Below are 27813 nucleotides of genomic sequence, written 5' to 3'. Positions count from 1 at the left end.
AAACTAATGCATATAAAGGTAAACGTGACTGGAGGAAGGACTATCCTACTGTAGATTGTACAGAAATATCACTGAGCTCTTAATGGAAGTGAAAAATAAATGTACAACCAGCAGATGGCATAATGTCAGAGCTGCATAAACTGCACTAAGTGGCATGTAACCAAGGAAAAAGCATGAACATGGGTTGTTTTACAAGTCACTACCAAGTGTTTCTAATACAGCACAGTACAAAACAAGTTTGATTCTTTATATTCCAAAAGTAGAAGTCCTGTGAGAAAAAGAACAATGCACATTAAGTCTATTACCACACCCCCGCAAGACTTTTGTGTTGTTCTGATGAATATTCAAAAGCCTGTGAGGTAGCCAAGTATTATCTCCATTTTACATACTGAGAAAGATACAGAGGTGAAGTGCCATTCAAAGCCATCCTGCAGGTGCGTGGCAGAATCTGAAGAGAATTTAGACATTCTGAATCTGTCCCATTTGAGAAAAGCAACTAAAATATCTGCTACAGTTAGTGACATCATAGACCCCATTGATGGCATATTAGGTACAATGTGTAACTGAAGGTGTGAATCAACATACAATGTTATTCCACATGGTTGGAATTGAATCATGCAAATTCCAAAGTAAAAATGAGTGTGTTGGAGTAACAGCCAGAATCTGAAATTCACACAGCAAGACTGCATTGCTAATGCTTTGCCTACTCATGATCTCTCCAATATGTCTGATCCTGGCGGGACCACATCAGAGGGCAAGGTGCTAGTAAGCTATCTGTGGTTATTCACTCCTTGGTAGTTCTTCCCAAACAAAAAGTACAATTTTTATGTGTGATTACCTGTGTCTGTGTACGAGGAACTGAACTGAGATCAAAAGCTGATTTCAGATAGGTGAGTACTAAGTCAAGGCTCGTTGCCCTAGACCAGTGGTTTTAAAACTTTTTTCTGGCGACCTAGTTGAAGTAAACTATTGATGCCTATGACCCAATGGAGCTGGGGATGAGGGGGTTGGGGTGTGGGAGGGGCTCAGGGTTGGGGCAGAGGGTTGGAGTGTAGGGATGAGGGCTGCAGGAATGAGGGGTTCAGGGTGTGGGAGGAGGCTCTGGGCTGGGGCAGGTTGGGGTCTAGGAGGGGGTCAGGGCTCTGGGCTGGGGCTGCAGGCTCTGGGCTGGGGCCAGGGATGAGGGGTTTGGAGTGCAGGAAGGGGCTCCAGGGCTGGGGGGGCAGGGTTGGGGCTTGGAATTGGGGTGCAGGCTTACCTCAGATGGCTCCCAGTCAACGGCGCAGAGGGGTGCTAAGGCAGGCTCCACAGACTGTGCTGCACCCCAGAAGCATCCAGCAGTAGGTCGGGCTCCTAGATGGAGGTGTGCAAGCAGCTCTGCGTGGCTTTCACCCACAGGCACTCCGCCCCCCCCCTCCCCCATTGGCTGGGAGTGCAGAGCCCGTGCTCAGGCAGCATGCAGAGACCCATGGTTCCCCCGCCGCCTAGAAGTCAGACCTGCTGCTGGCTGCTTGCAGAGCGCAGCGCGGTGTCAGAACAGGTAGGGACTAGCCTGCCTTAGCCGGGTAGCACCCCTGATGGGACTTTTAACAGCCCGGTCGGCAGTGCTGACCAGAGCCACCATGACACAGTTACATTCCGTGATCCAGTACTGGGTTGCAACCTGCAGTTTGAAAACCACTGACCTAGACCACACAAACCAATGACCTAGAAATGAAAAAAAAAAACAAACAACGGTCTGGAGTCTAACAATTCTCCTGAACCATCCAGTCACCTCCCCATTCTTCCCTTGGCTGGTTCTTCTAATCAGCAAGTATGTCAGGAAAAAAAAAATGCTGTAAAATTTGTATATAGATCTTAAAAAAGGATTGCAGATTTGTTATACAATAAATCCTTGTTCAGTTGCAGCTGCTATAAGCTGTTATCCTGCCAGTGTTTATTGAACAATATAGCTAGTTTGCAATACATTTTCAATAAAGTATTCAGGTAGGCAAAACACTAAAAAAAGTGACTAATTAGTTAAATTTTGAAAGAGTATGCAGCTGAGGAAAATCAGCTCTTTACAGTATTGAGACTGTAGAGTTGCAGAGCAAAAAATTCTTGAAGTTACTAACAGTTTTATAGCCTTCCACAGAAAGGTGTGCCATCTTAATCACTACTGTGATTACTGTACAAATACAATAGCATTTTACTATAAAATATAAACAAAGTTTGCATAAGCCTACGTTCATCATCCTTCTCTTACTATGCCATGAACTACAACTTAAACGTAAGTGAATGGATCATGCTGTAAACATGAGAATTCTGTTCAGGTTTTGATACTGCACTCATCATCATTGTATCTGAGCATTTAGGACAGGGTCATAATTCAAAATGATCTGGACAAATTGGAGAAATGGTCTGAGGTAAACAGGATGAAGTTTAACAAAGACAAATGCAAAGTGCTCCACTTAGGAAGGAACAATCTGGTTCACACATACAGAATGGGAAGAGACTGTCTAGGAAGGAGTACGGCAGAAAGGGATCTAGGGGTTATAGTGGACCACAAGCTAAATATGAGTCAACAGTGTGATGCTGTTGCAAAAAAAGCAAACATGATTCAAAAGCATTAACAGGTGTGTTTGAGCAAGACACGAGAAGTCATTCTTCTGCTCTACTCTGAGCTGGTTAGGCCTCAACTGGAGTATTGTGTCCAGTTCTGGGCACCACATTTCAAGAAAGATGTGGAGAAATTGGAGAGGGTCCAGAGAAGAGCAACAAGAATGATTAAAAGTCTTGAAACATGACCTATGAAGGAAGGCTGAAAGAATTGGGTTTGTTTAGTTTGAAAAAAGACTGAGATGGGACATGATACCCTTTTTAGATACCTGAAAACTGCTATCATCAGGAGGAGGGAGAAAACTTGTTCACCTTAGCCTCTAAGGATAGAACAAGAAGCAATGGGCTTAAACTGCAGCAAGGGAGGTTTAGGTTGGACATTAGGAAAAAGTTCCTGTGAGGGTGGTTAAACACTGGAATATTTGGTCCTGCCATGAGGGCAGGGGACTGGACTCGATGACCTCTAGAGTCTATGAATCTTCCAGTAGTGCCTTAATTCACACCACACTTATTCTCTACAAAAATTCCCACAATTTAAGTAAAGCTTAACAGCTATAAAAATCCAATTATTTGTAACAGAGTATGTCTATGCTACCCGCCGAATCGACGGGTAGCGATCAATCTATTGGGGATCAATTTATCACACGTAGTGTGCACGCAATAAATCGATCCCCAATCGCTCTCCCAGCTCGGTGAGAGGCAGAAGCAAAGTTAACAAGGGTGCCGCAGTGATCGACCCCGCGCCATGAAGACGCGAGGTAAATCGAACTAAGGCCATGGCTACACTTGCAGATTTGCAGCGCTGCAGCAGGGTGTGAAAAAACACCCCCTCCAGCGCTGCAAGTTGCAGCACTGCAAAGCGCCAGTGAGATCAGAGCCCCAGCACTGGGAGCGCGGCTCCCAGCGCTGTACGTTAATCCCCACAGGGAGGTGGAGTACGGACAGTGCTGGGAGAGCTCTCTCCCAGCGCTGGTGCTCCGACCACACTCGCGCTTCAAAGCGCTGCTGTGGGAGCGCTCCCGTGGCAGCGCTGTGCAGCACTAAGTGTAGCCATAGCCTAAGATATGTTGACGATGGCGCCTGTCAGGAGACCGGGACCGGGATTGTCTCCGCGAGTACGTCCGGTACCGCGATGGAGAGCGGTACCGGGACTGCGAGCGGTGTCAAGATCTGGAGCGGCGGGAACATCTTCGGGACCGGGACCTGGCGTAACGTCTGACCTGCCGGTCAGGGGAAGGAGGCCTCATTATAGCCGGCTTACCCGCAATTTAACAACCCGCACTGGTGGTGCCGGGGGTTGAGAATGCGTTGGCTCCGTCAATGCTATAAGCTCTCTCGCCGTCAAAAAGGTCTCAGGCATCGACGGGAGAGCGAGCTCGACCGTGGTGTGCTCCGGGGAGCAAGGTAGTACCAGACTCGATGGCCCTTGTGGTGCCGGAGTCAACGGTACAGCGCCAGCTTGTTGCGCTGTCGGAGGTGCCGGCGCCGGGTAGCAGGTCCAGGCGCAGATGGCTTCTTAGGCACCTTGCGTTTCCCCGGAGAGAGGGAACGGTGCCGGGGTGCCGGTGCCAGCTGTTGTTTCCGCTGGACCTCAGTACCGGAACGAACTGGAACCGCCTGCGTGCTCCGCACCGAAGCTGACTGCGGGGCGGCCAGTGCCAGTGCCGCAGGGCTAAGCGTGGACTCCATTAGGAGCTGCTTCAAGCGAAAGTCCCGCTCCTTTTTTGTCCTCGGCTTGAAAGACTTGCAAATGCAGCACTTATCTGGAAGGTGAGACTCTCCTAAGCACCGCAGGCAAGAATCGTGAGGATCTCCAACCGGCATCGGCTTCTGGCAGGCCGAGCACGGCTTAAACCCCAGTGCCTTGGGCATGGGCCCGTACCGGGTTGGGGAAAAAGGAAGGGGCTAGCTCCCCAATTTCCCCGAGTAACTATCTACTAACTACAACTAAACTAGTAAACTAAATCTAACTATACTAATCGAACTATATACAACAAGTATGTTAGAGAAACAAGTGAGAAGCTAGGGCTGTGGAGGTCAGCAGTGCCGCACTCCACTGTTCCAACGACCGTCACGGGCGGTAAGAAGGAACTGAGGAGCGGACGGGTCGGCAGGGGTCTATATCTAGCGCTATAGCGGCGCCACTCCAGGGGGCGCCCAGCCGACCCAACGAGTGTTGCTAGGGTAAAAATCTTCTGACGAGCGTGCACGCGGCGCGCGCACACCTAACTGGAATGCATATGATTAATCACTCGAAGAAGAACAAGATTATTTTTATGCAGGTTTTTAAAATGAAACCCTATGTATTTCAAACTGTTGAAATGTTTGACTGAATACATTGTTCTTTGCAGGGTTTCTTTTTTTAACCTAAAAAACCATTTCAATCCCAAGAAAATTGCAGCACAAAGGAAAGGATTCCTATCTAGCAGATTGAGATTCGTTTTGGTCTTCACAGACACCTAAATCTCTTCTATTCCCTACAGCCAACAGTAAATTACTGTAAGCTAAGAACTTCAAGCAGTCCTTAGTAGAGAGTAATATTATGATCATGCATCTTACAAATGGGGAGATGGAGAAATGTGCTATTGCAGCAAACCATATATGTACACAGCATTTCTAATCACAACAAGTAAGCGACCACAAGTTTCAAAGTAAAAATATCAGTTTTAAGCAGTATTCATTTTTTTAAAAACACCACACAACAGGATCAATCAGTAATTGATGTGCTACTCAAATAAATAGAAAATCTGCATTTTAATGTCACATTGAATTTTAGTACATTTCAATCCAAGAAAAAAAATAAATTGAGACATAGTCATGAGTACAGAATTATATATTACAATATGCCTTGTTATATTACATTTGTGGATGTAGGATAAGAAATAACTCGGGCAGATGGAATCTGAACTCATTTAAGTAACTGTCAGGAATAAAGCATTAAATGCATTTCTGAAATAAGTACTTTATTTAATTTCAAAATCTTAAAACAGCATAAGACCTTGGCCTTGTTTAAAAAAGTTTAGTTAACACTGAGCCAGCTGAATAAGTATTTTGAAAGGTTTTAACATACTCAAAATAGAAAATGCTTTCCCCAGTCTTACATCCAATGAAGGGCTAAATGATTTCTACAGCAGCTTATATGGCTAAATCTATCATGAGCCTTGAACTAGAAATGTACACTACTGAACTCAAGGAATCCAGCAAATTTCAGAAGTTGCTCAGTTCATATGAAAGCAAGACAGTTACTGTATGCAAAAATATTTTTCAAACCGTTCTTAATTTTCAATTGAAATCTAAAGGCATGGTCTTTTCATTATAAAAAATGTAAAGGTACAACAGAAACTCTAGAGGAAAGTTTTCAGCTATATTGATTTTGCAACCCCTCTGAGAAAAAGGAAACAAACTGGGGAGGGGGAAAAAAAAAAAAGGTTGATTAGTTAAGCTTTGTGCTCTAACCAGACTACTTACAGTGATTTTTCAATGGCAAAAGCCCATGCTGACTGGGTGACAACAGTTCCAAATACTTTTGTAATAATTTTTATTTGTATACAAGAACACTAAAATTATCCAGTCATGCATGGTTTGTCTTAAGCATTCTGCATCTCTTTTCCAATCTTGTAGCTAAGGATCTTGTTCCAGTCAATCTTAGTGCGGGTAACTGGCAATTGTCGACGTAAGGCCTTGAAAGTAGTGTCTGACATAGTTTGATAATTCTCACTGATAGCAGTCTGTTAAACAAAGCAAGGAGTTAGAATTATTCAAAACAAACTACACTGGAAAAAAGAAAACTGAAACAGTGGCATACATATACAGATAATTCAAATAATCACAGGATAATGTGTAACCTGTTGTCTCCTGTTTTTAAGTCTTACTAAAATTATGCAGTCTAAAAAAAATTAAGATCGCACTTGTTTACAGTGAGCTGTCAAATGGGAGCCCAAAAACTCGGTCTTGGTTTAGAAAGTTAAATATAGGGTTTGAGAGCTAACAGTATTACCATAGACCATAACCTTTCACTATTTTTTCCTATGAGGGTGATCAGTTTGCACATACAGTACATTTAGGGTTGTCAGAATTTAAAAAATTCAAACTGATCATATCAATGTATATTTTAAAGCATTTTTTGAAAGTTGATTTAAATTTTCAGTTGCAGGAAATTAATGACAGCAAATGTTGAGTTTCAAAAAATTAAAGCTTTATAACTGTTAAAAACAAATTGCTTATATCACATCAAAAAAATACTAAGTAAATATCTTTAAATCAAATTCAAATTCTCAAGCACTATTCTTCCTTTGCCTAGCAGTAAATTTCAATTATTGATGGAAATATTTGTTTGTGAAATCAATGCTTAATGATAAAAATCCAATCCTTCCAAGCCTAAATATGTGTAAGCTCTACAACAAGTAACACTTTTAGTCATATGAATTTAAAGTGTACAGTGCTTTTTAGCAAATTAACATAAGTGGGATATAATTTCCTGCCTGAAAGTGATCCTTTATATCAAAAGTTTAATGAACATGGAACTCGAATTTTCAGACTCCTAGAACAGTTATATTTTGCAAACTCTATAAACCTCATGCATTTGAAATACTTGTCTTATTCATACATCTACCAAAGCTGCTAGAAAACCACCCAAATAAAGTGAGGTCTTGATTCACTTGGATGGAAATTTCCACCAAAATGTGAACTTTTTGCTCTGGTGAAATATTATCTACATATCAAGATGTGTGCATCCAGTCAGAATATTTAACTGTGGACTGGCCTTTCATAAGAGGTTGTGCACTCCTGAAATGAAATAATGTGCATTATACTTGTGCCTAGAAACCCTAGTGAAAATCAGGGTCCTATCATGCTGTACTGTACTGACAAAAAAATCTGCCCTCAAAAAGCTCAGTCTAATTTAAGACACAAGTAGGCGGAACAATCAGAAAGAATGGGGCGGGAAATGAGGGTAACAGAGGCAGCTAGAGTGCAGAACTAAAAGTTATCAGCACAATTGGATTGTCTTGACTCTGTTTCTTAAAGTTATAAAATGAACAGTATTATAGCAATAATCCTTAAAATTGAAATGAAATTCCAAAACAGCATTCACTTACAAAAGCCAGTTTTCCTACTTCAGTAATATTACATGAGTTTTGGGGCTCAGTCTAAGTGAACACAATATTAGGCAAAATTAAGTATGGTTTTACATACGAGTAATATATTTTGGATGTTTCAGAAGTCATACCTGATACTCATTTTCTGCAGCCTCTACAATTTTTATAAATTCCTTTGCTGTTTGGGCTTCGTTCTAGGAAAGAAAGGATTTGTTTTCAAATTAAGTAACTAAAATGTTACAACTCTAAAAAGGCTGTCAATGAATTATACTTCTCCTGCAATAATAAGATGCTTAAAGTAGCCTTCATTAGCCAGACAGTCTATAATAGATTAATTGGGCTCACATAACAAGTGCTATTCAGTTCAAGACTCAATTTGAAAAACGTTCTGCTTCCTAACACCGGAGTAGCTCCATTTTTTCTTTGGTACTATATTTTGAATGCCTGAATTATGCTTTGGTGCTGCATTTCTCTAAATATAGTCTAAACTAAGCTCATTACTACAAAGAGGAAAAACAAGTGAATCTTAAGAAAATGTGCAGCAGAATCACTGCCTAGTTACTTGTGGGCAAGTCACTATAGAACCATTTATGGAAGCCAAGGCTATTAAATACCTGGGGGCAAGTGAATATAAAACCATTTATACCAGCTAAGAATAGTACATACCAAAATAAGCAAATCCTATTGAGTCCTTCTCCAGTTACTTTTATCAAAATTATTAAATTTGTCAAACCGACAAGACCAGAGAAACCAGGAGAGATGCGTACAATAACATTATATTTGATTATTCAATAGAAGAAAAAAAAGTCTCTAAAAATATTGTAAAACAATGGTGTTAAAATGTTTAATCTTTACACAGGGCAACCTTAAGAATATGAACAATCAGAGCTCCAAGAGGGTTTCAAGCAAGAGGGTACTGCTGAGCTGAGATATAAGGAATACTGGAACTTGGGGATCTAGCTTGCACATTTTGAGGAGACTTGGAGATAAGGATGCATAAGGAGCAGCACATCGTAATTCCAACATTTTTAAATAGACTGGCAGAGCGCCTTGGCCAAGAGTCCCATCCTAAAAGAATGGGTAGTCCTCTCTTCTTTTCTTCTACCAGGGAGTCTGCAGTCAGAACTTGATCTTATGGGAGATAAATTACGCTAACTCCTTGAGGGATATGCCTAGAGGTGACAGTCTCCAGATCTGCAAGAGGAGCTGCTTCCACAGAGAGATGGGAGGAGTTGTCTTCAGCAGTCGGTCTGTAAAAAGGTTCCTGACAATTACAGAAGAAGAAGAGTGGGAGACCAGTGGAGGTGGTGCCCACTTAAGGAAAAAAAAGAAGAGGCCTGAATCCTGCAAAGAGGCAAGGAAGAGATGCTCATATGCTCTATTGAGTTAAGTATCAGAGGGGTAGCCATGTTAGTCTGGATCTGTAGAAGCAGCAAAGAGTCCTGTGGCACCTTATAGACTAACAGAAGTTTTGGAGCATGAGCTTTCGTGGGTGAATACATGCATCCGACGAAGTGGGTATTCACCCACAAAAGCTCATGCTCCAAAACGTCTGTTAGTCTATAAAGGTGCCACAGGACTCTTTGCTGCTTCTATTGAGTTAGGCAGTATTTCCTGGATTAACAGCTTCTGCTCAGCTTCCTGAAAAAAAAGCCCATGTGTTGGGAGGTCTGAGAGACACTGAAGGAATCCCCTACTGACCTGGCATACTTATTCATATCTGTCTTCAGCAAGGGAGCTCTGAAATTATTCATTTCAGGCCTGCTGTTGCTGTTAGGAAGCTGCTGCTCAGCCACATGGTGGAGAAGAGGAGAGGGCTCGACAGCTAAGGCACTTTTCCTGCTCTCCCCAAGAGGACAGAGGTCTTTGCCTGTGTTGTCTTATTTAGACTTCAGGCATACAAGGCATAGAAGACACCTGAACAGGAGATACTTGTTGCCGTTCTCCCTGCTAAGAAGAAAGGAAGGCTGTCTGAGGAAGTGCTCAGCACCAAATCTCTTGGTCCTGATTGGTCCTTCAGTACCTGACTGATACAGCAGGAGAGGACCCACTGTTGGAACTGTCCCCTCAGTCTCTACTGAAGCAACTGTCAGCTGAAAAGAGCATGAGCAAGGACTTTGGTCCCTTTACTTATGACTCAGAAGTAATTTCCATGCCTACAACTTCTGAAATGTTATCATTTAGCACCACCCTTCCCCACTCTGTATGCTGTTATGATAGGAAAGCCAGTGAGCCTTGCTTTATTATTTTTTTAATATACATTTATTTTAATTCACAACGTTCTTTGTTAAATCCAGTTTGGCCCAGTTCTTCATCAGCATCTCATGACCATCTGAGATGCTTTCAAATTGTACTTTTTCCATTCCCTTCTGCTAATTTAATGTCATTGACAAGTTTATTAATGGACACTCCAAGCAGAAAATATAAATGTTTATTCACTTCCTCATGCCTTCTACCAGCATACCAGTCATGGTATTTTATTATTAAGAGCAATTATTAGTTCATGCTGCACTCAGACAGCACCAGTCCCTACAGAGAAAAAGCCTTAGGATGCAACTGTTGTTTCCACACACAGGGTTTTTAGGCATTTCCTCCCTAATGCACCATAACCACCTCTATCAAAAAGGGACAGCTAAGAAGAAACAAGGCCTGTATCTAGCAGGCGTGGAGCCTCTGAACTGCAGACTATCTGAAGTTTTGTCTCCACCCCCGAAATGGATTTAAATGTCCATGAAAGCAAAGGTCTGACATCACTGGTTACAAATAGGCTATACCAGTTCAAGCTAACGCCAGTTATGGAGTTCTCCCCTAACACACTGCTATTTTTAGAGCCCTCATCTTCTCCTAAGCAAATGCTGCCAATTGTGTGCCAATAATTGGGAGGGGAAGGAGAGAGTGTTCAGCGGGTACTACTTCAGACCAAACTCATTGCACATTCAAAATCTAATTCCATAAGCCGCACGGCACCTACAATTAACAGTTTAAGAAGAGTTAGAGTAAGTGCCGATAAATAATAAGTAAGTGCAGACAGTTCAAGATAACTATAACCTCACAACTAAAATTAATCTGTCTTGTTTCTTTAAAAAAGTCACAAGCAAAAAAAAAAAGTCATGCAGCAAATTCAGATTATAGTATTCTGGAGGATTTAAGAGAAGACACCAGACATTGATACATGCAATGTAAAAATATTAGCTATCTACTTGCATGTACAATTTTATTCACCTATTTCTAAATAGTGAAAGGATCTTATGTCAGAATGTCTAACCGGCATTGTTCTGTAGAATACCAAGGCAGAACTCATGCTGAGCATCAAAAGTCTTAACACTGTCATATTAAACACATCCAAAACCTACACCAAAAATGTGTCACTTCAACATATAATGAGATCTTGTAAAAAGATAACTTACAGACACTGTTAATGAATCTTGTATGTCTTTATGGCTCACTAGCTGAACATTACCATCTTCATAATAGTGAACCTATGCAAAAGTAAGACAATAAATATTATCAGTACTACAGCTACTGAATTAGCATGGTGGTAAAATGCCAACATTAAACACACTTTTCTGGGGGAAGAGAGAGAGATCTGTTGGAGGTGCATTTCCACTGAAATGCAGAGTTATACTTGAAGTGCTCAGCATGTATGTGCTCAGAGTAGCACTTTTCATGTCCAGGAAATTTATTTTGCAATTAACAGTTCATTTTATCCAAGCTAGCAGAAAGGTGTTGTTCTTTAGGAAACTTATTGGAAGCTACTCAAGTAATGAGGATTGACTTTGTTCAAGGAGAGTTTTGGCAAAGCTTCAGGCTGCAGTGTGTTGCTGCCCTCCTTGCTCACCCAGACTGTTTGCTGGAGGCAGTGTGACATCTTATATTAAGCAAGCCCAGGTGATCTTTCTAAAAAGAATTCTCTCCGGCACAATAATGTTAGTAACCTAACTAGTAGACACAGCAGAATAAGTTTGGAAACTCTTGGTCTCTCCTCAAAAAGGTTTACTGTACTCCTCCTCTGCCCTCAATTTACAGTCCTACCAATCTTAGTCTTAGATTCTTTAAAGGTATTAAAACTAATCTTGATAAAGTCAATGAGTTAAAAACTGGAGCGATTTAAAGACATTGAAAATGTAGGATTATAATGCTGATCACTGGTTTCCATGTGGGGGATTTAAACACCAATAGGAAATTAAAGAGGTACACCTTGAGCACTTAGATGTAAGGTTATTCACAATCAATGACATGGTATTGAAGAGTAATGGATATCTTTACAATTTAAACTGGAATCTTTGGAAAATACTAAAGAGAAGAGGATTTTGGCCTTTACTGACAGAATCAAAAGGAAATGATGTACATGCAATTGCAACTGAAACTGAAAGACAGGTCTTGAAACTGAACCTTGACACAGAAAATTAGGGGTTTTTTTTAGGTTTTTGTGGCCCTAGAGATCATTGATTTAAAAAAAAAGGGGGGGGGAACTGAACTGTAAATTGTGCCTAATAAGCTGTGGGATATGCCTATCCATGATTACCTTTTTAATGACTTTCACAGAGGTACATCAATGGCACTGTATAAATATAAATGCTGTTTCCAAAATGAAACAAGGATAATTTTTTTTTAAGGGTAAGGGGACATATTTTTGCCACAACTGGTAAACAGAACATACACCATTCATTCAGTTGAATTTATAGAGAAGTTACCCCTCTAAAGAGATGAAAAAGGTGCCACCATTCATGATCAGAAAATGAGAATTTGATATAGTTGAAGAAACATTTCTTGCAAAAGAGACAGACTCTGCCCATGATGCACAACAAATCATAAAACACAGGCAACTATATTAGCATCAAGTAGATTCCTCAAGTAGAGGCTCCAACAATCGCTCTTTTAGGAAAAGCTGACTTTCTGCCTTCCAATAGGGACTGGTGAGGAGGTACGTTAGTGATTTCTAATGTATATGTGTATTCATTAATTTGGCTGCTCTTGTAATGAGTCTGGTAGGGTATTCAAGGAAATGTTTGACTTTTTTGACAATGTAAACACTGATTCTTAATCCTTTTTTAGAAAGTGTTTCCATTTGCATTGTAGAAGCAGCATACACCTCCTGGAACAAGGAGCATATTCTTCTCATCCTAGCCTAAAGCTGCGTTCAGCCTTCTTTGACCAGACACCAACCCTTTTGATACAGGAGGCGAGAGGGAAAAAAAACAAAAACAAACAAAAAAAAAAACCAACCCCCTGCTCCACAACACACAAAATGGGATGAGTCTCCGAAGCCCTCCATCATCCATTTTTACAATATAATATATATGAATATTTATACATAGAATTAATGCCAGTTTATTTTAAAATACTGCAGAATGATTAATGAAATGTGTATCTATTCCATTTTTTCTTGCACCACAATTATTATTATTACTATAACGCCATGAGATTCCCCCAGTTGAAAAAAACTAGAGACCTTCTAAACACGGAAGTATACAATTTATGATAAGCCTACCTGAATTTTCAAGATGCCAGCCACCTGAGTGGTTGAAGGGGTGATTGCAAACTTCCATTCTGACCTCCAACGGCCATTCCTTAAAAATAAAAACAGCAGGTATAAATAAGGCAGGGAAAATAATTTGAATAAAATGTTGAATTTCAAACACTTAGTGTTACTCTACTAGTGCCAAACTTAGTTTATAATTTGAGATCGTTAAGGGGGTAGTATGGGAAGAACACAATATTCTTATAAAAGAAAATCACTCATGGTTTTAAGACACAAACATTTGGGAAAAATGGGGACTCTGTGGGAACACTTACTGCTGCTTTTGGATACGGAGCAAGATTATTTATTCATACAGACATTCTAACAGGAACATTTTCTTTGTCTCTAAAAATGTTCCTCATTATTAATTACTTGCCAATTGGGCACGTGTAGCTGAGTACTGTTTAGAACAAAGGAAGACTCACTGGATGATTTCCAGCAACAGTCACTTTTTTGCAGCCCACTAGATTTAGAATCTTTGCATTTTTATTTAAAAAATACCAAAATACCTATGAATCACTACAATATTAACTGTAGCTAAGGCTTTGGACTGCTCTGACACAAACATAAAGCTCCAGAACTGTGGGCATTCCTTCCATTAGAAAGGAATGTAATAGTTTTCCCAAACCACTCAAGGGGAGATTGTATCTTTCCACATGTCTGAAATACAGTAGGCTACATTTCAAACTTTGCCTCCCTGCAAGGCATACACATCTGAAAAGGTTAGTGCAGGGGTCAGCAACCTTTCAGAAGTGGTGTGCCGAGTCTTCATTTATTCACTCTAATTAAAGGTTTTGCGTACCAGTAATACATTTTAATGTTTTTAGAAGGTCTCTTTCTATACGTCTATAATATAACACTAAACTATTGTTGTATGTAAAGTAAATAAGGTTTTTTAAATGTTTAAGAAGCTTCATTTAAAATGAAATTAAAAGGCAGAGCCCCCCAGAACAGTGGCCAGGACGCAGGCAGTGAGAGTGCCACTGAAAATCAGCTCGCGTGCCACCTTTGGCACGTGTGCCATAGGTTGCCTACCCCTGGGTTAGTGGATCATTCTGTCAGGAAAAAAAAAAAAGCTATATTGAGACAGCTTCTGGGCTGTCTCAATTTCTATTCCATGTATGTATTTAAGAAAGAAACAGTTTGGGTACAGCATAAGCTCACTTTCCACAAGAAGATTAGCTACAGATTTTATTCCCTTTCAGAAGGTAACAATACTGAGACAAAAAAGCAGTTTAAGATTACCAAATAATTAATCCACACAGATTGATGTAGAAATGCTCCACTGAATATATTTCAGGTGACAAGTTAATGCCTAAATCCATTACACCTTAGGCTATAATTTCAGAACTCAAAGTCCAAGCAAGTACTTATAAGTACTTTATAAGTACTTAGCTATCTTTGGGTGGGGTAGAGAGCGTAAGGTTCTGCAGAAGCTGTTGGTTCAGTGTTTCTTGAGTCACTAGTTTCCCAGCTAGGCTGCTAGATGGCACTGTAATGCTACAAGTGCCATAACACTGAGATCCTACCATCTTGCAGCTACAAGAAGTGCCAAAAAATCCTTTATAAACAGATGTTAGCCACAGTGCCCTAACTAAACTCTAACTTGTGTTACTACATTCTGCATACCTAAGATTCTTCTTGTTTCAGTGTGAAGAACATATTCTTCACTTCCTGAACAGTTACAGGATGGTAACTAGTATACTGCAGGTCGTTAAATAATTGCAATGTTTCACTCCAGCAGAGCCTACATTTTAGTGAAAAATAAGTCATTTAAATGGTTCGTAAAGTCCTTATCATAATTAAAGTCATAACCATTACAGTGAGTAATCATTGCTGAACCAAGGATTGCTAGAAGCTTGTTGCACACATACCAAAAGGCTTTCAACTGCTTTTTAAAATTATTTTATGCAATGTCTCTTTACTAATTTATCTATTTTATTTACTAGCTGTCAGCTGTTTTCCAACAGAACTTTCCATTGGAAAATTTCCATTGATAAAAGTCATATTGCATTTCACAGGAATATGTCAATTTCACTGGCTCTTCGACTAGGCAGATCTGTCTGTTTTTCTGCCAGCTTGGCTGCTGTGCAGCTGGGAGAGCCTGGTAACTCAGGCTCTGGGAAACTCTAGTTTCCCTGATCTACAGCAGGAAGCACAGCAGCCCTTGAAGCCCCAGTGCAAACCATATAGCTATCAGGGCTTCCAGACTCCCAGCTTCTCAGTAGCCTGAGTTCTGGGCAGCTTAGTGAGCCTTGTCAATTTTGTTTGTATTGTGTATCCATTTCTCCTTTTAAGAGAAAACTCAGCCATTTGGAATCTAAAAGTTACTTGTATTTTTGGACTAAAAATCAATATTATGTCGATATATTCTAACCAAAGATACATTAATATCAAATTAATTCACATTTATAAGCTAGTCAGCGTAAGTCAGAACATCAAAAGCATTGCCATTTTACATTTTATCAGCTGTGCTGGTTAAGTGAACAGACTGCAAAGCATTATATTGGCTAATACCAAATAATCTCACTGGCTGATACAGATGCATAATAGAATAATTATGCATATCCAATGTTGGCTTCCTGAACTAATGACGCATGACCTCTCTTTGTAGATGGGAATGGAAAGATGTGCATGGATATCGTATTACCAAAGAGGGCATAGCACAAGAGAGAGAAATAGTGTTCTCTAACAATTACATCCACCAACTATGGAGCACTCTCTTCCTTAACAATAATAGCAGACCACTGCATGCAACTCAGACCGTACTCCTTCTGAAGCTATCCAGCAGTTCACTTCCAATGTTGCAAAACAGTCTTCACACAATTGTGAGTGATTTGATTTTAGTTATTAACCAGATTAAATATTTCTCCTTTTTGCTCTGTAAAAGTTTATCTATCCAACAAATTCCAACTTACACAAAAGTTTACTGTTTGCCAAAATCTGGTGAGTAAAGGTCTAGTGCATGTGACTAATCAGAGAAAATTTGTTAAAATGATAGCATTTTCCATTCTTTGCTAGTCACATCCACAAATCCTCACTATGGGACTTCATCCTGAAGAGTAAAGAAATTAACAGGAGGGAACACACACGTGGAGACAATATATTGTGTGTATTTTATATATAGAAAAGAACTATAAAGCCACATAAGGAAAAGTTACTCATTTTTAATTCTGCTTTTTTGAGGACATTATACAAGATTCCACTCTTGGGTCTCATCTTCATAGCATGACAGAGGTTGGAAATTCCCTGGCTCTCAGATGTTAGGCCCTCTAAGATTTAGTCATTGAGCTTGAGCACCTATATCTAAAGCAACAAGTGTGCTACTCTGATGGGAAAACGTCCAGGAAGTTGTACATAAGAATTAAAAAGCCTCTGACACTGATGAGAAAATATCTGTTATGAGTTTCTCTCTTAAATCTTTTCTACTGTGAAAATTAAATATTAACTGATGACATTTTGCATCATCAAGTGTTTTGCTTGAGTTTCTGACACATACGCTTCTCTTTCTCAGTTGGTGTGCTCTTTTGGAGAAGTTGAAACTAATGGATTTTTCAGTTTTTGTATGGCTCCTTTATTTTACAGGGAGGAGATGTTGGGGCGGGAGCTGGATTTCCCTTTACCTGGAGCAACAAATTCCTGGGAAGTTTTAAGAGCTGGAGAATTTGAAAAGTTTCTGGTGAAGTTTCTTAGCCACCACAGCTTGTCCTTTTGACACATGTTGCTCTAGGATAGAGACCGATCTGGCCAAGAGGACTCATGAAGAAAAAGCCCTAACAAGGCATTTCTCCTTATTTCTAAAAAACCCTCTGTGTGTTACTGCTAGAAAGAACTCTCTCAAGAAGCTTGGATACATATTTCTAGAAGTCATGGCTTGTCTTGCTCCCCTCCCCTCCCAATTTCCCACTTTTTTCTGAACAAAACTCATTGGGGGGCAGAGGGGTGAACAGAATTGTGTTTTGCCTTGTAGCATAAGGCTGGACTCTGGGGGTTGGAGGGGGGCGGGGGAGGGTGTATTTTGATCACTGATCAGGTTCACTGATTATTCTTCCTTTTGCCTTGTGAGGAATTGGTGGTGAATGACTCATGACCAAGGAGCTGTTGGGTGAAGTAGAGGCTAAATATTACTACTGAAAGAATCCTGCTCATCTCCCTTCTGACAAAAAGGAACCATTAGTACCTCTAAGGTAACTGAGGCCTTAGGTATTGATAGTTTAAAGGAAAAGTGCCAAGTGGGTAGAAACTAATGAGTCCACATCCTACAGTGGGCTTCCAATCCCCACTGGTTGCCTGAGTGAACCTAGAATACTCCTACATCTGTGAAAGGACTACTTCTGGGACTGGCTAGGAGAAAGAGTCAAACAGTCTCCTTTGACACTTCTTCCTCTGCCAGTGGAAAATAGCTGTACATTTCCTGGTCCTCAATTTGCTTTTCTTTGTTGACATCTTACAGTTAAGAGAAAAGGACGGCATTTTAAAGCTAAAAATAAATGGCTGAAACAATTGTCAAGGAAGAAAAAATGCAAGTAAGAAAATCACTGGAAAGCCAAGACAAAAGCATGGGTGGGAATTTCCCAAATGCTCTGCAAAATAACAGATCGATAGCCTGCCATTTTGCTTCTTTTAGAAGCAAAGCTTTTTGTATAGCTCCTTATAGAAGCTTCAAAGTCACATACAACAGATCTGGAACTTCTTCCCATCAAAAGGGGAGCAATATCCTATACTGAAGATGAGTGGATATGATTGTGATAGACAGAGTTACTTAAATATAGTGAAATATAACAAATACAGGATCACTTAAGAACTTACCAAAAATTTTTTGCTTGGAACTGATGGCTCTCTATGCATGCAATAATGGTTTGCTGTCCATCAATTGTTTTACCATACACCTTAATTGCAAATGAAAGAGTAAAGTCATGCCAAGTTTTGAATGAATTCCTTAACCAAATTATAAGTACCTTGTGCAAGACAGATTTAAAAAAAAAGATACTTAGCTCTTGTATTGTACTATAATTCAGTGACATTGCACTACAGAATTTTATTTTTATAACCACTTTCCATTATTTCTATGCATAAACAAAAGCAGCCAATAAATTAGCTTTAAACCATGCCTTGAGTGCTTGTATGATTCACAAAGGAGGAAAATTTAAGGACACAGTATTTGGAGTATCATTAGACCTGGTCAAACTAAAATTTAGATGCTGCAGTACATAAAACTTTCAGATTAGCAATAAACTAGGTATGTCTCAGCAACTAGGGATTTTAACCATGTAACTATGAGTGGTCATATGAGAGTCTTCAAAAACAGTGAAACAATGACTGGGTTTCAGATTATTCTTCGTCTAACTGGATATTTTAAACTTTTTACTAGGTGAGAGGAAAACAGAGCAGTTAGACACCAAATGTACAACAGCAAGGCATATATTTGTTTCAGTATGTCTATGCCTCAGTGTTTTGTCCTCTACAAATAATAGTACCAAAAAAAAAAAATCTAATAATCTAAGGAAATGTGCTTTCTCTCCCTTTATCTTGCCATGCTATACCCAAGACTTTGTATTTTTGTGTCTCCAAAGTATCTGAAAAAAGGCCATGAGTATACTTCATGTATTCTTAAAGCAACACACCAAAGACAAGATTTGTTCACACCAGTCTACAAGAGGCATTAAAAATTAAACATAAAACCTTACAATAAAAGGAGTGAACGCCTCTTCATTTTTCTTACAGACAGATGACTGCAGCCGTAGTAACTTGGCCTATCCCCAGCAGGTTTGTAGCAACTGCACTTCCAAACTGAGCCTTTCCCTTATTGTTTGCATCAGTGTTGTAGCCATGTTGGTCCCAGGATACGAGACAAAAGATGGGTGAGCTTTAAAGCTTGTCTCTCTCACCGACAGAAGTTGATCCAAAGAAGATATTACCTCATCCACCTTGTCTTTCTAAAATCTTCTATTGGACCAATTTCTGTTGGTGAGAGACACAAGCTTTTGAGCTTACAAACCTTGTTTCTTTCCCTTATCTCTAACTCCACTCAGAGTTCACTTAGTCACAGTGAAACTTCAGTCCCTGTTTACTCACTCCCATATTCTCTGTGTTTTCTTACCAATAACACATTCTCTAGAGACGATATAGCAAATCAATGTTCGCTAAAATTTATGGTACTTCAGAGTCTAGTTCCTTCAGGTTTGGAACCTTACAGATGTAGAACTGAAGAAGAGAAGGAACCGTTGCTGCAGAACTACCTACATTTTATAAAGAGACTCACTGGTGCTGAAGTGTTCTCTCCATGTTCCCCAACTCCTGCAAGACTGCACATCCAAATTATACTTAGCTATGATTTCAAAGTGACCTTTTCTTCCAGTTGAGATTAAGCGTTTAATTGTAGGTGTAAATAAGGGTAAAAATAAGTCACCATGCAAAATTCAGACAACTAGATTTCAAATAGCTCCTCAAGGCAGAGGCTTTGTCTTCATGAACAATGCTTAAAATGTTCTTAACAATTCAAGTAATAATGTTAATATGATTTAGAAAAACAAATATAATCAATCAATAACATTATCAAATGTTAGCCAGTCAGATATCTCTGCTGTCACAAGCAGAACAGGATTTGGGACTGCTCTACGGTCTCACATTTTGACCTTGGAGCAATACAAGAGATACCACTGAGTCTCAAGAGGCTAGTGAGTAGCCGATGCTGCACAATGCTCCAGAAGTTTCAGGAGCATGTTGTTGGGGACAAGGAGAGAGAGAAAAGACATGATAGTAGGATGTGCAGAGGGGTGGGTAATGAGAACACTAAAACCGAAGACATTCCCACCTATGACTTTAAGGGAATGTCTATACTAGACTTTACTTCATGTTTACAGTATCTTGTATTTCAGGTACCGATATTCTCTGCAGACAAAAATATAAGCAGTCAAGGGAGGCTTCAATCAGCTGTCTAGTACTTACTGTGCAGACACCACTTGGGTAGTGTTCTTTCACATAGGCTCTCATTGCAGTCTCTACTGAATTTCTCCAGGACTCAACCGCATTTTCAGCTTCATGGGGCCTAGGATCAGTAGCCTCCTTTCTTAAGTGATCAAATTTAAAAGCTATCTTGTTTTTTGGATCCAAAAATTTTCCATTGCCCAAATCACCGTGTTCTGTTATCAATACCTGCATTACAAAGTTGTAGTTGTAACCTACTTTTATTTTATTTATATATTTTTCACGCGCGCGCACACACACACACACACACACACACACACACACACACACACACACACAGAGTTTGGTCTTGATATTACATCATTCAGTACTGTGTAACCCTATTGAATAAAGGAAAAAGACTAAATTGTGCTAAAGTGAGGCTCATCCAAATCTCATGCTTTAAAACTTAAGATGTGAACTAAGTTCATGCACAGCAACAACAAAGAGGGGGGATATAACATATTAAACAGCAGCAAACCTTGAGTTCTCATCTAGTTCACCCCTCATTAGGGTGACCAGACAGCAAATGTGAAAAATGGGGACGGGGGTGCAAGGGTAATACGAGCCTATATAAGAAAAAGACCCAAAAATCAGGACTGCCTCTATAAAATCGGGACACATCTCGTCACCCTACCCCTCACTGTATCAAATGCAGAATTCATACATTAAAATGGAGGTCTTACAATGTCCATGGAACTAGTGAATAATAGTATTTCAAATCCTATATTAGATTAATCTGATTTTTAAAAGATAGGGATTTTTTTTGTTCATGATATAACTATAGGGCAGAGTTAAGATTGTTTACGTGCCTTTACTCTGCATCTTACAGGATTAGAGGCCATGTGTCACCACACTGCTTATATTGTAGCTCTTTATGGTTTACATTATTAACAGGTTATTAACTTAGACTATTAGCCAATGCATATTTTTGCAAGAAAATAAAGGCAAAAGTTCTAATATCACAGCGTGCTCCTTAAACTTTAAGAAACCTGTTATGAGTTAATATTTCATTGTATCCATACCTGTTCATCATAACCTTCAATTTTCACTGGAGTAAACTGATCCAGATTGTATTGTGCAAATGCACTAAAAGAAAAAAAAAATGTGTATCAAGTTTACTAGACCACCCGTTTTGCAATAAATTTCTATACCATAGCACAGTAAAGACATTTTACAGAATAGTGTATTAGTTTAGTACACTGAAGTGCCCAGGATATATACACCGATAAAGCATGCGTGCGCGCACACACACACACACACACACACAAAAGATGTGTGCAGAATCCAAGAAGTCTATTTATTCCAAATGATAATGAAAATTTCTGTCCTCTAAGGTGGAATCTATTTTTGAAGTCATTTTTAATATATAGTGTTGCTACATATACAGAAAGCTTTTAGCATAGAGGGCATGAATATTAACCATTCAAAAATCTTGACAGGGTTAACCAACACTTTAGAGATATGGTGTTGCCTAACAAAAGGAGCAGTGAGACTCAGGAGACCTGGGTTCTATTCAACCACTGCCCTGTTAGGTGATCTTGGGCAAGTCACTTTGCCATTATATGCTTCAGTTTCCCCATCTGTAAAACAGGGATCACACTCATCTCCTTTCTAAACAGCTTTGACACCTATAGATGAAAAATGCTATATAGAGCTAGGTATTAGAGTGCAATAGCTGAAACCTTTTGAGTAAAAATTTCCAAACTTATGGAGATAAGTATAAGATCACTAGATGTGGTCCATGGCATGGGAAAATAAAGTTAGTCTACTTATTCCATCCCCCATCACCACCCATTCCACCATCTTTGGGAACTTAATTTATGCATAATCTTTCATCCAAGAGTCCCAAATAGGCTCAAATTTACCAAAAACAATTTACTTTGTAGTGATAACTTTGCCAACCACTGCAACACTATACAACTTTTTATGACAAAAAGTGAAAAATACCTCTAGCTGAAACTGGAATGGGATTTGTAGATAGGCATGATGTAAGTTATCCAAATAAATGTAGGCAGATTAACACCCCTGCAAAAAAGTGCTCTGGAATCTTAAGTGAACACAAGACACAGGACTACTTATGCTTTATCCAAAGAGACAGCACTTGCAGGAGCACTGCTCCCTTTAGAAAACTGCTCTGATGTGGTTTCTATATTCAAAGGGCTGATTCAATATTGACAGAGCACTACGCAGTCATGTACATGACTCCTGTAACTCCTGAGTTTTCCTTGGACATCTCCAATCCAATTATTGACCAACGCTATTTAATTTATTAGATCTGATGAACATACAGCCAGAGTTACAAGTACAGAAATTAACAAGTCAGATAGCTGTGATCACTTGTTAGTAACAAAACTTTAATAGAATGTGAAAGACTGAAAGTGTTTAGGTGCTAAGTGTAGTATGTGGTACTTACTGGGCTGCTCCTTCCCTGAGAAGATTATCGTTATTAAGCAGCAACCGAACGTCTGAAAGAAAATATTTAAGTCTTAACACTATTTTCAAGATGTTAGAAGAATACTTAATATTTTTATTAGCCCATAAAATAATTTTAATTTACATAGTATCAAATGTAACTTATTCCCCAAGAAAATGGGGGGCAGAGAGTAGGTAGCAAACCTGTTAAATAATAGATACTTCACCATCATGACTGCACAGTAATTGGATGCAAGACAGATGACTAAAATGGACTGCCCCAGCAAGTAGGTAAGCAGATATAAGTAGGGCCCTACCAAATGTATGGCCATGAAAAACAAATCACAGACCATGAAATCTGGTCTCCCCCTGCAAAATCTGGTCTTTTGTGTACTTTTACCCTATACTATACTGATTTAACTGGGGGAGACTAGGATTTCTCAATTTGGGGGGTCCTGATGCAAAAGGGAGTTTCAGGACGGTCACAAGGTTATTTTGGGGGGGGGGAGGGGGTCACAGTATTGCCACCCTTACTTCTGCACTGCCTTTAGAGCTGGGTGGCCAGAGAGTGGCAGGTGTTGGCCGGGCAAACAGCTCTGCAGGCAGCAGTGCAGAAGTAAGGTTGGCAATACCAAACCATGCCATCCTTACCTCTGTACTGCTGGCGGCGGCAGCTCTGCCTTCAGAGCTGGGCTTCCAACCAGCAGCCGCTACTTTCTAACTGCCCAGCGCTGAAGGCAGTGCTGCCACCAGCAGCAGCACAGAAGTAAGGGTAGCAGTACCGCAACCCCCCCTACAATAACCTTGTGACTCCTCCACAACTCCTTTTTTGGGTCAGGACCCCTACAATTACAATACAGTGAAATTTCAGATTTAAATAGATGAAATTATGAAATTTATGATTTTTAAAATCCTATGACTGTGAAATTGACCAAAATGGACCGTGAATTTGGTAGGGCCCTAGATATAAGCCATACTATAGAGGAGGCATGATCAACAATCTAGGAAACTGTGCCAGATTTACAAGAACTGTGTAATGGCTCCACTTGTCTACAGACAAGTGTTCAAAGATTACTAAAAGTCATCGTACAGCCGCCTAGCCATAGACTTTAAGTACAGTTTTTGACAGTGGTGATTAGTGTTGTACACATAGTTAATTTTCATTTCTTGTCTTTTCCCTGCCCCTTTTCCAATCTCCTAGAGGACTTTGCTAACCTGAACATATTTTTCAATCTAGATTTCAAATCCGCAGGTGGATCAGAAATTGAATTGCAACTGACTTTTTACATTCTTAAAGCAATATTAAGAATTATTTTTAGACAAGGACAACCCACCCTTCTATGCCAGTAAAATCCTAACCTGATAAATCACCACTTTGGATAGTTCAGGTGAAATATTTATATGCAGAGTCAATCACAATACTGTTAAGTACAGAATACATATAAATGTAAAAGGCTGGCTACAGGGTTAAAATTGAAAATAAAACCTAATATATGCTCCCTCCTGCAAATTTGAAATTCAGATTTTAATTTAAAAGAACAAGTAAAAATATTTCCTCATCTGAATGACTAATGTTACTATCATGCCACCTAACCCTTAATATTCTCTCCTCTCACCCAAATATTTATAAGAATATATACAAGGACCAAAATGATCAGATTATCAGAAACTGATACCTAGAATGAGAGCTGGAATCTTTGTGTACTTAAAAAAATAAATTATTTAACATATTTTGGAATTTGTTTTTCCACTGTACATAAAAACTTTGGTTGGTGTATAGTGTCTGAAGGAGAGCCCTCTCAACCATGGCTCAAAGCAAGGTTTTTCAATAAACATTAGCAAATTCATGAGGCTTGTGGGAAGGAGAAGGTAATATATGGGAGATTTATCCACATGGAAAACTCCAAGTTTTATACCTAAAAAGTAAGCTTAACTTTTTAAATGACAACACGGGACTGCTTGTTCCTGTCCCCTGGTCCTTTGCATTACTCTTCTATGTCTCCATCTTGGTCACATCATGTATAACTGTACCATCATGTATTAACCATCCTTTCAATACCTCCCTTCTATCCTCCTCTGTGCCCTACCCCCAATATCATGCTCTCCCAGCTCCTGCCCTCTTCCATGCTCCCCCCCACCTCCCAATACACCATCCTCCACATACTCCCTTATGTACTTCCCCTTATGTACTTCCCTGCCGCCTCTCTCTCTATATCCCCAGCATCTCCTGTACCCTATCACCATACCTTGGGCACTCATACCTCAGAGCCATCTCATTCCAAAATAGAGGAATACAGCTCAATATCTTTCCTCCTGCTCCCTACCCCCACCCATTTCACCTTCCCCCCAACCCTAAAACTCTTGATTCACTATATTTCCCTTTGATCCCACAGCCTCCCTATCCATGCCTTCCCCTCCCCCCCCCACCGCAGCTTATCCCCACAACAGCAGTATCAATGAAGTCTAAAAAAAATCAGCACACGGTCAGTTTAACATTTATTCATAAACATTTGTACTTTAAACACTGCATTTTATACACTTAAAAAACCCAACAAGCTCTTAAACCCTCTCCCACCCACCTCCAACTAACCACACCCAATACTACAAGGCATTTTTCAGCAAGGTCAAAAAAACCTGGAGTGTCTAGCCTAGGTATATATCAAAGCACGAGCAGTTAACTGAAGTCTCCTTCTTTTCATCATATCAAACAGTATTAGCAGTGGCCAGTATTGCAGAATTGGCAATGGTGGCAAAACAAGGTCTCATCCTCACACAGAGGCTATGGCTACACTTGCAGGTGTGCAGCGCTGGGAGTTACAGCTGTCTTCGTACAGCTGTGTAGGGAAAGCGCTGGTGTGTGGCCACATTTGCAGCAGTGTTGGGAGCAGTGCATTATGGGCAGCTATCCCAGTGTTCAAGTGGCAGCAACTTGCTTTTCAAAAGGGGGGGGGGTGGAGTGTGACAGGGAGCAGGGGAGAGAGAGAGAGAGCGAGCGAGGATTTTTGGAGCCGACACTATCAGCTCCCTGCCTTGCAAAATCTGAAAATTTCCCCGGCCCCTCATTTACTCTTAACTGCAAACAGCCTGCAGACCAGATAAGCAGCTGCTCCAACCGACTCCCTTTCTCTCCCTCCCCCCCGCTGTTTCTCTCCTCAAGCAAACACTCATCCCCCTGCCTGCCTCATTCACAGCAAGGCAGTGGGTTATCTCAATTGATTGTTCACAGTCAGTTACAGATTGATCAGAGCAAACAAGAGCTGTGTTTGTTTTTTAGATAAGCAGCTCCCGGAGCCCCGAGTTCACAACAAAACAAAGAGAGGCATCATAACAAAACAAAGAGAGTAATTTAATTAAAAGCATTCTGGGATATCTCCTAATACCCTGGAGGCCAATAACAGCGCTGGTGTGTGGCCACACTTTACGAGCAGCGCTGCAGCACCAGCGCTGCAATTGTTATACCCCAAGCAGACCCAGGTGTACAGCCAGCGCTGCAGCCAGGGAGTTGCAGCGCTGGATGTGCCCTGCAAGTGTGGACAGTTACTAAGTTGCAGCGCTGGAAAGCCTCCACCAGTGCTGCAACTCTCAAGTGTAGCCATACCCTAAGACAAAAGTTTTTCCCTTTGCAGTCAGAAGGCAATGCAGAGTCTGGGAATTTAAGATTAGTCTGAAACTCACCAAGCCAAGCTTTAAAAGTATTTCATAGTACTTCAGTAGCAAAGTAGTGACTGAAGATAAACAGCATGAAATGGCAGAGAAGGGTGAAAAACAAAACAATGAACAGCTAATCTCTGATAGCTTATTTAAAGTTATTAAATATATATACACAAGATATAAAATGCATTAACAAGTTAGATCCAGAACAGGGAAGCACAAAGATACTCACCATTGAACACCTCATTAAATTCCCCAGGAGGAGCATGAATGATGAACTTCGCTGCTACGCGCACCTTAAATTTAAAAAAAAAGTATATTCTTGTATAACTCTACATCAAAAGAAATAGAAATACGTAAATACCAAGTCTTCCAAAACTCAGTGTCCATCCATGCAAAAGAAATCAGTACTACTTTGAATGGTTTTAATGTCCAAAATATAAAATCCTCCAAATCCCACTATTCAGTACAATCCACATTCCCAAAACTATTTTTGTCTCTGTACATACCAGGAACAGGGACTAGGAGTGGTTTCTAAGCATAGAGGACAACGTGGAAGGAGGCTATCATATGCAACACAGAAGAGGAGAGAAGGGATACAATAAGTATCAAGACACAAGTTGTAGAGCTTGCAATTCATAACATAATTTGCAATCACTATAAGGTCCCCTTGTAATGCCAAGGCAGGGGAAATAGCTCTCTCTAATAGAATCAGACCTCTACACTGGAAGCTGTCTATGGAAAGGGTTGTCTTATTTGTCTGTACAAAACCTAACAGAGAGGGGTATTTGTTCCATTTTATAGTATTAAACTAAAGAAACACGTACGAAACATCCACTTCAATTACCAGAATTTCAGATTTTTTTCTATTAAGAAGTTTCACATTTAAAGCTCATCTATGCCAAAACAGACATAACCAAGACCTCATTAACATAATTACCATGAGACCACCACAAACTCAAACAGAAAATTGTGCCTGTGCTATGTGAGCTATAGAACACCGCTTTCCAATATAGTGAATTTTCACAAATCAGGAAAACTGAAACGCTTCAGACTATATTCCACCAGGGTTTGCAGTTTCAAGTCAATAGGCCTGGTGCTTGCAGGTCACTTACACTTTTTTGGAAGATCCCACCTAAACACAAGCTTTAGGAGCCTAAGGCTGTGTCTACACTACAGATTTCTACCAGTTATTGACAGCTGTATGAAGAGGTATGATCTAGAGCAGCGGTTCTCAAACGGTGGGTCAGGACCCCAAAGTGGGTCGCAAGTTTGTTTTAATGGGGTCGTCAGGGCTGGCATTAGACTCACTGAGGCCCAGGGCAGAAAGCCAAAGCCCAACTCTTGCCATGAGGGACTGAAGCCAAAGCCCGAAACCTTTGTTCCCACGGGGTTTGGGCTTCAGCTTTTTGCCCTGGTCCCCAGTGAGTCTAATGCCAGCCTTTCAAAGCCTGAGCCATGCCACATGGGGCTGAAGCCCAAGCCTGAGCAGCTTAGCAGTTCATGGGGCCGCCTGTGCCATGGAGTCATGTAGTAATTTTTGTTGTTAGAGGGGGGGCAAGGTAA

The 27813-nt window shown here is 40.2% G+C and overlaps 1 protein-coding gene across 1 annotated transcript in view; it reads right to left on the bottom strand.

The window, feature by feature from the left end:
* Nucleotides 1-5333: 5333 nt before the first annotated feature.
* CAPZA2 (capping actin protein of muscle Z-line subunit alpha 2) overlaps nt 5334-27813 on the bottom strand; it is a 50020-nt gene continuing 27540 nt past the window's right edge. Inside the window, exons 2-10 of the mRNA XM_039508644.1 lie at nt 26480-26543; nt 22598-22649; nt 21207-21270; nt 20164-20370; nt 18025-18104; nt 13186-13264; nt 11102-11173; nt 7826-7888; nt 5334-6326 (exon numbers count right to left, since the gene is read on the bottom strand). Of these exons, the coding sequence (XP_039364578.1) occupies nt 6186-6326; nt 7826-7888; nt 11102-11173; nt 13186-13264; nt 18025-18104; nt 20164-20370; nt 21207-21270; nt 22598-22649; nt 26480-26543 (822 nt within the window). The 3' untranslated portion in view covers nt 5334-6185. The remainder of the gene's footprint in view (nt 6327-7825; nt 7889-11101; nt 11174-13185; nt 13265-18024; nt 18105-20163; nt 20371-21206; nt 21271-22597; nt 22650-26479; nt 26544-27813) is intronic.

The sequence above is a fragment of the Mauremys reevesii genome, linkage group 1 (genome assembly GCF_016161935.1).
Source record: "Mauremys reevesii isolate NIE-2019 linkage group 1, ASM1616193v1, whole genome shotgun sequence".
NCBI lineage: Eukaryota > Metazoa > Chordata > Testudines > Geoemydidae > Mauremys > Mauremys reevesii.
The sequence above is the reverse complement of the archived record's forward strand: the minus strand, read 5'-3'. Positions and strand labels throughout refer to the sequence as shown.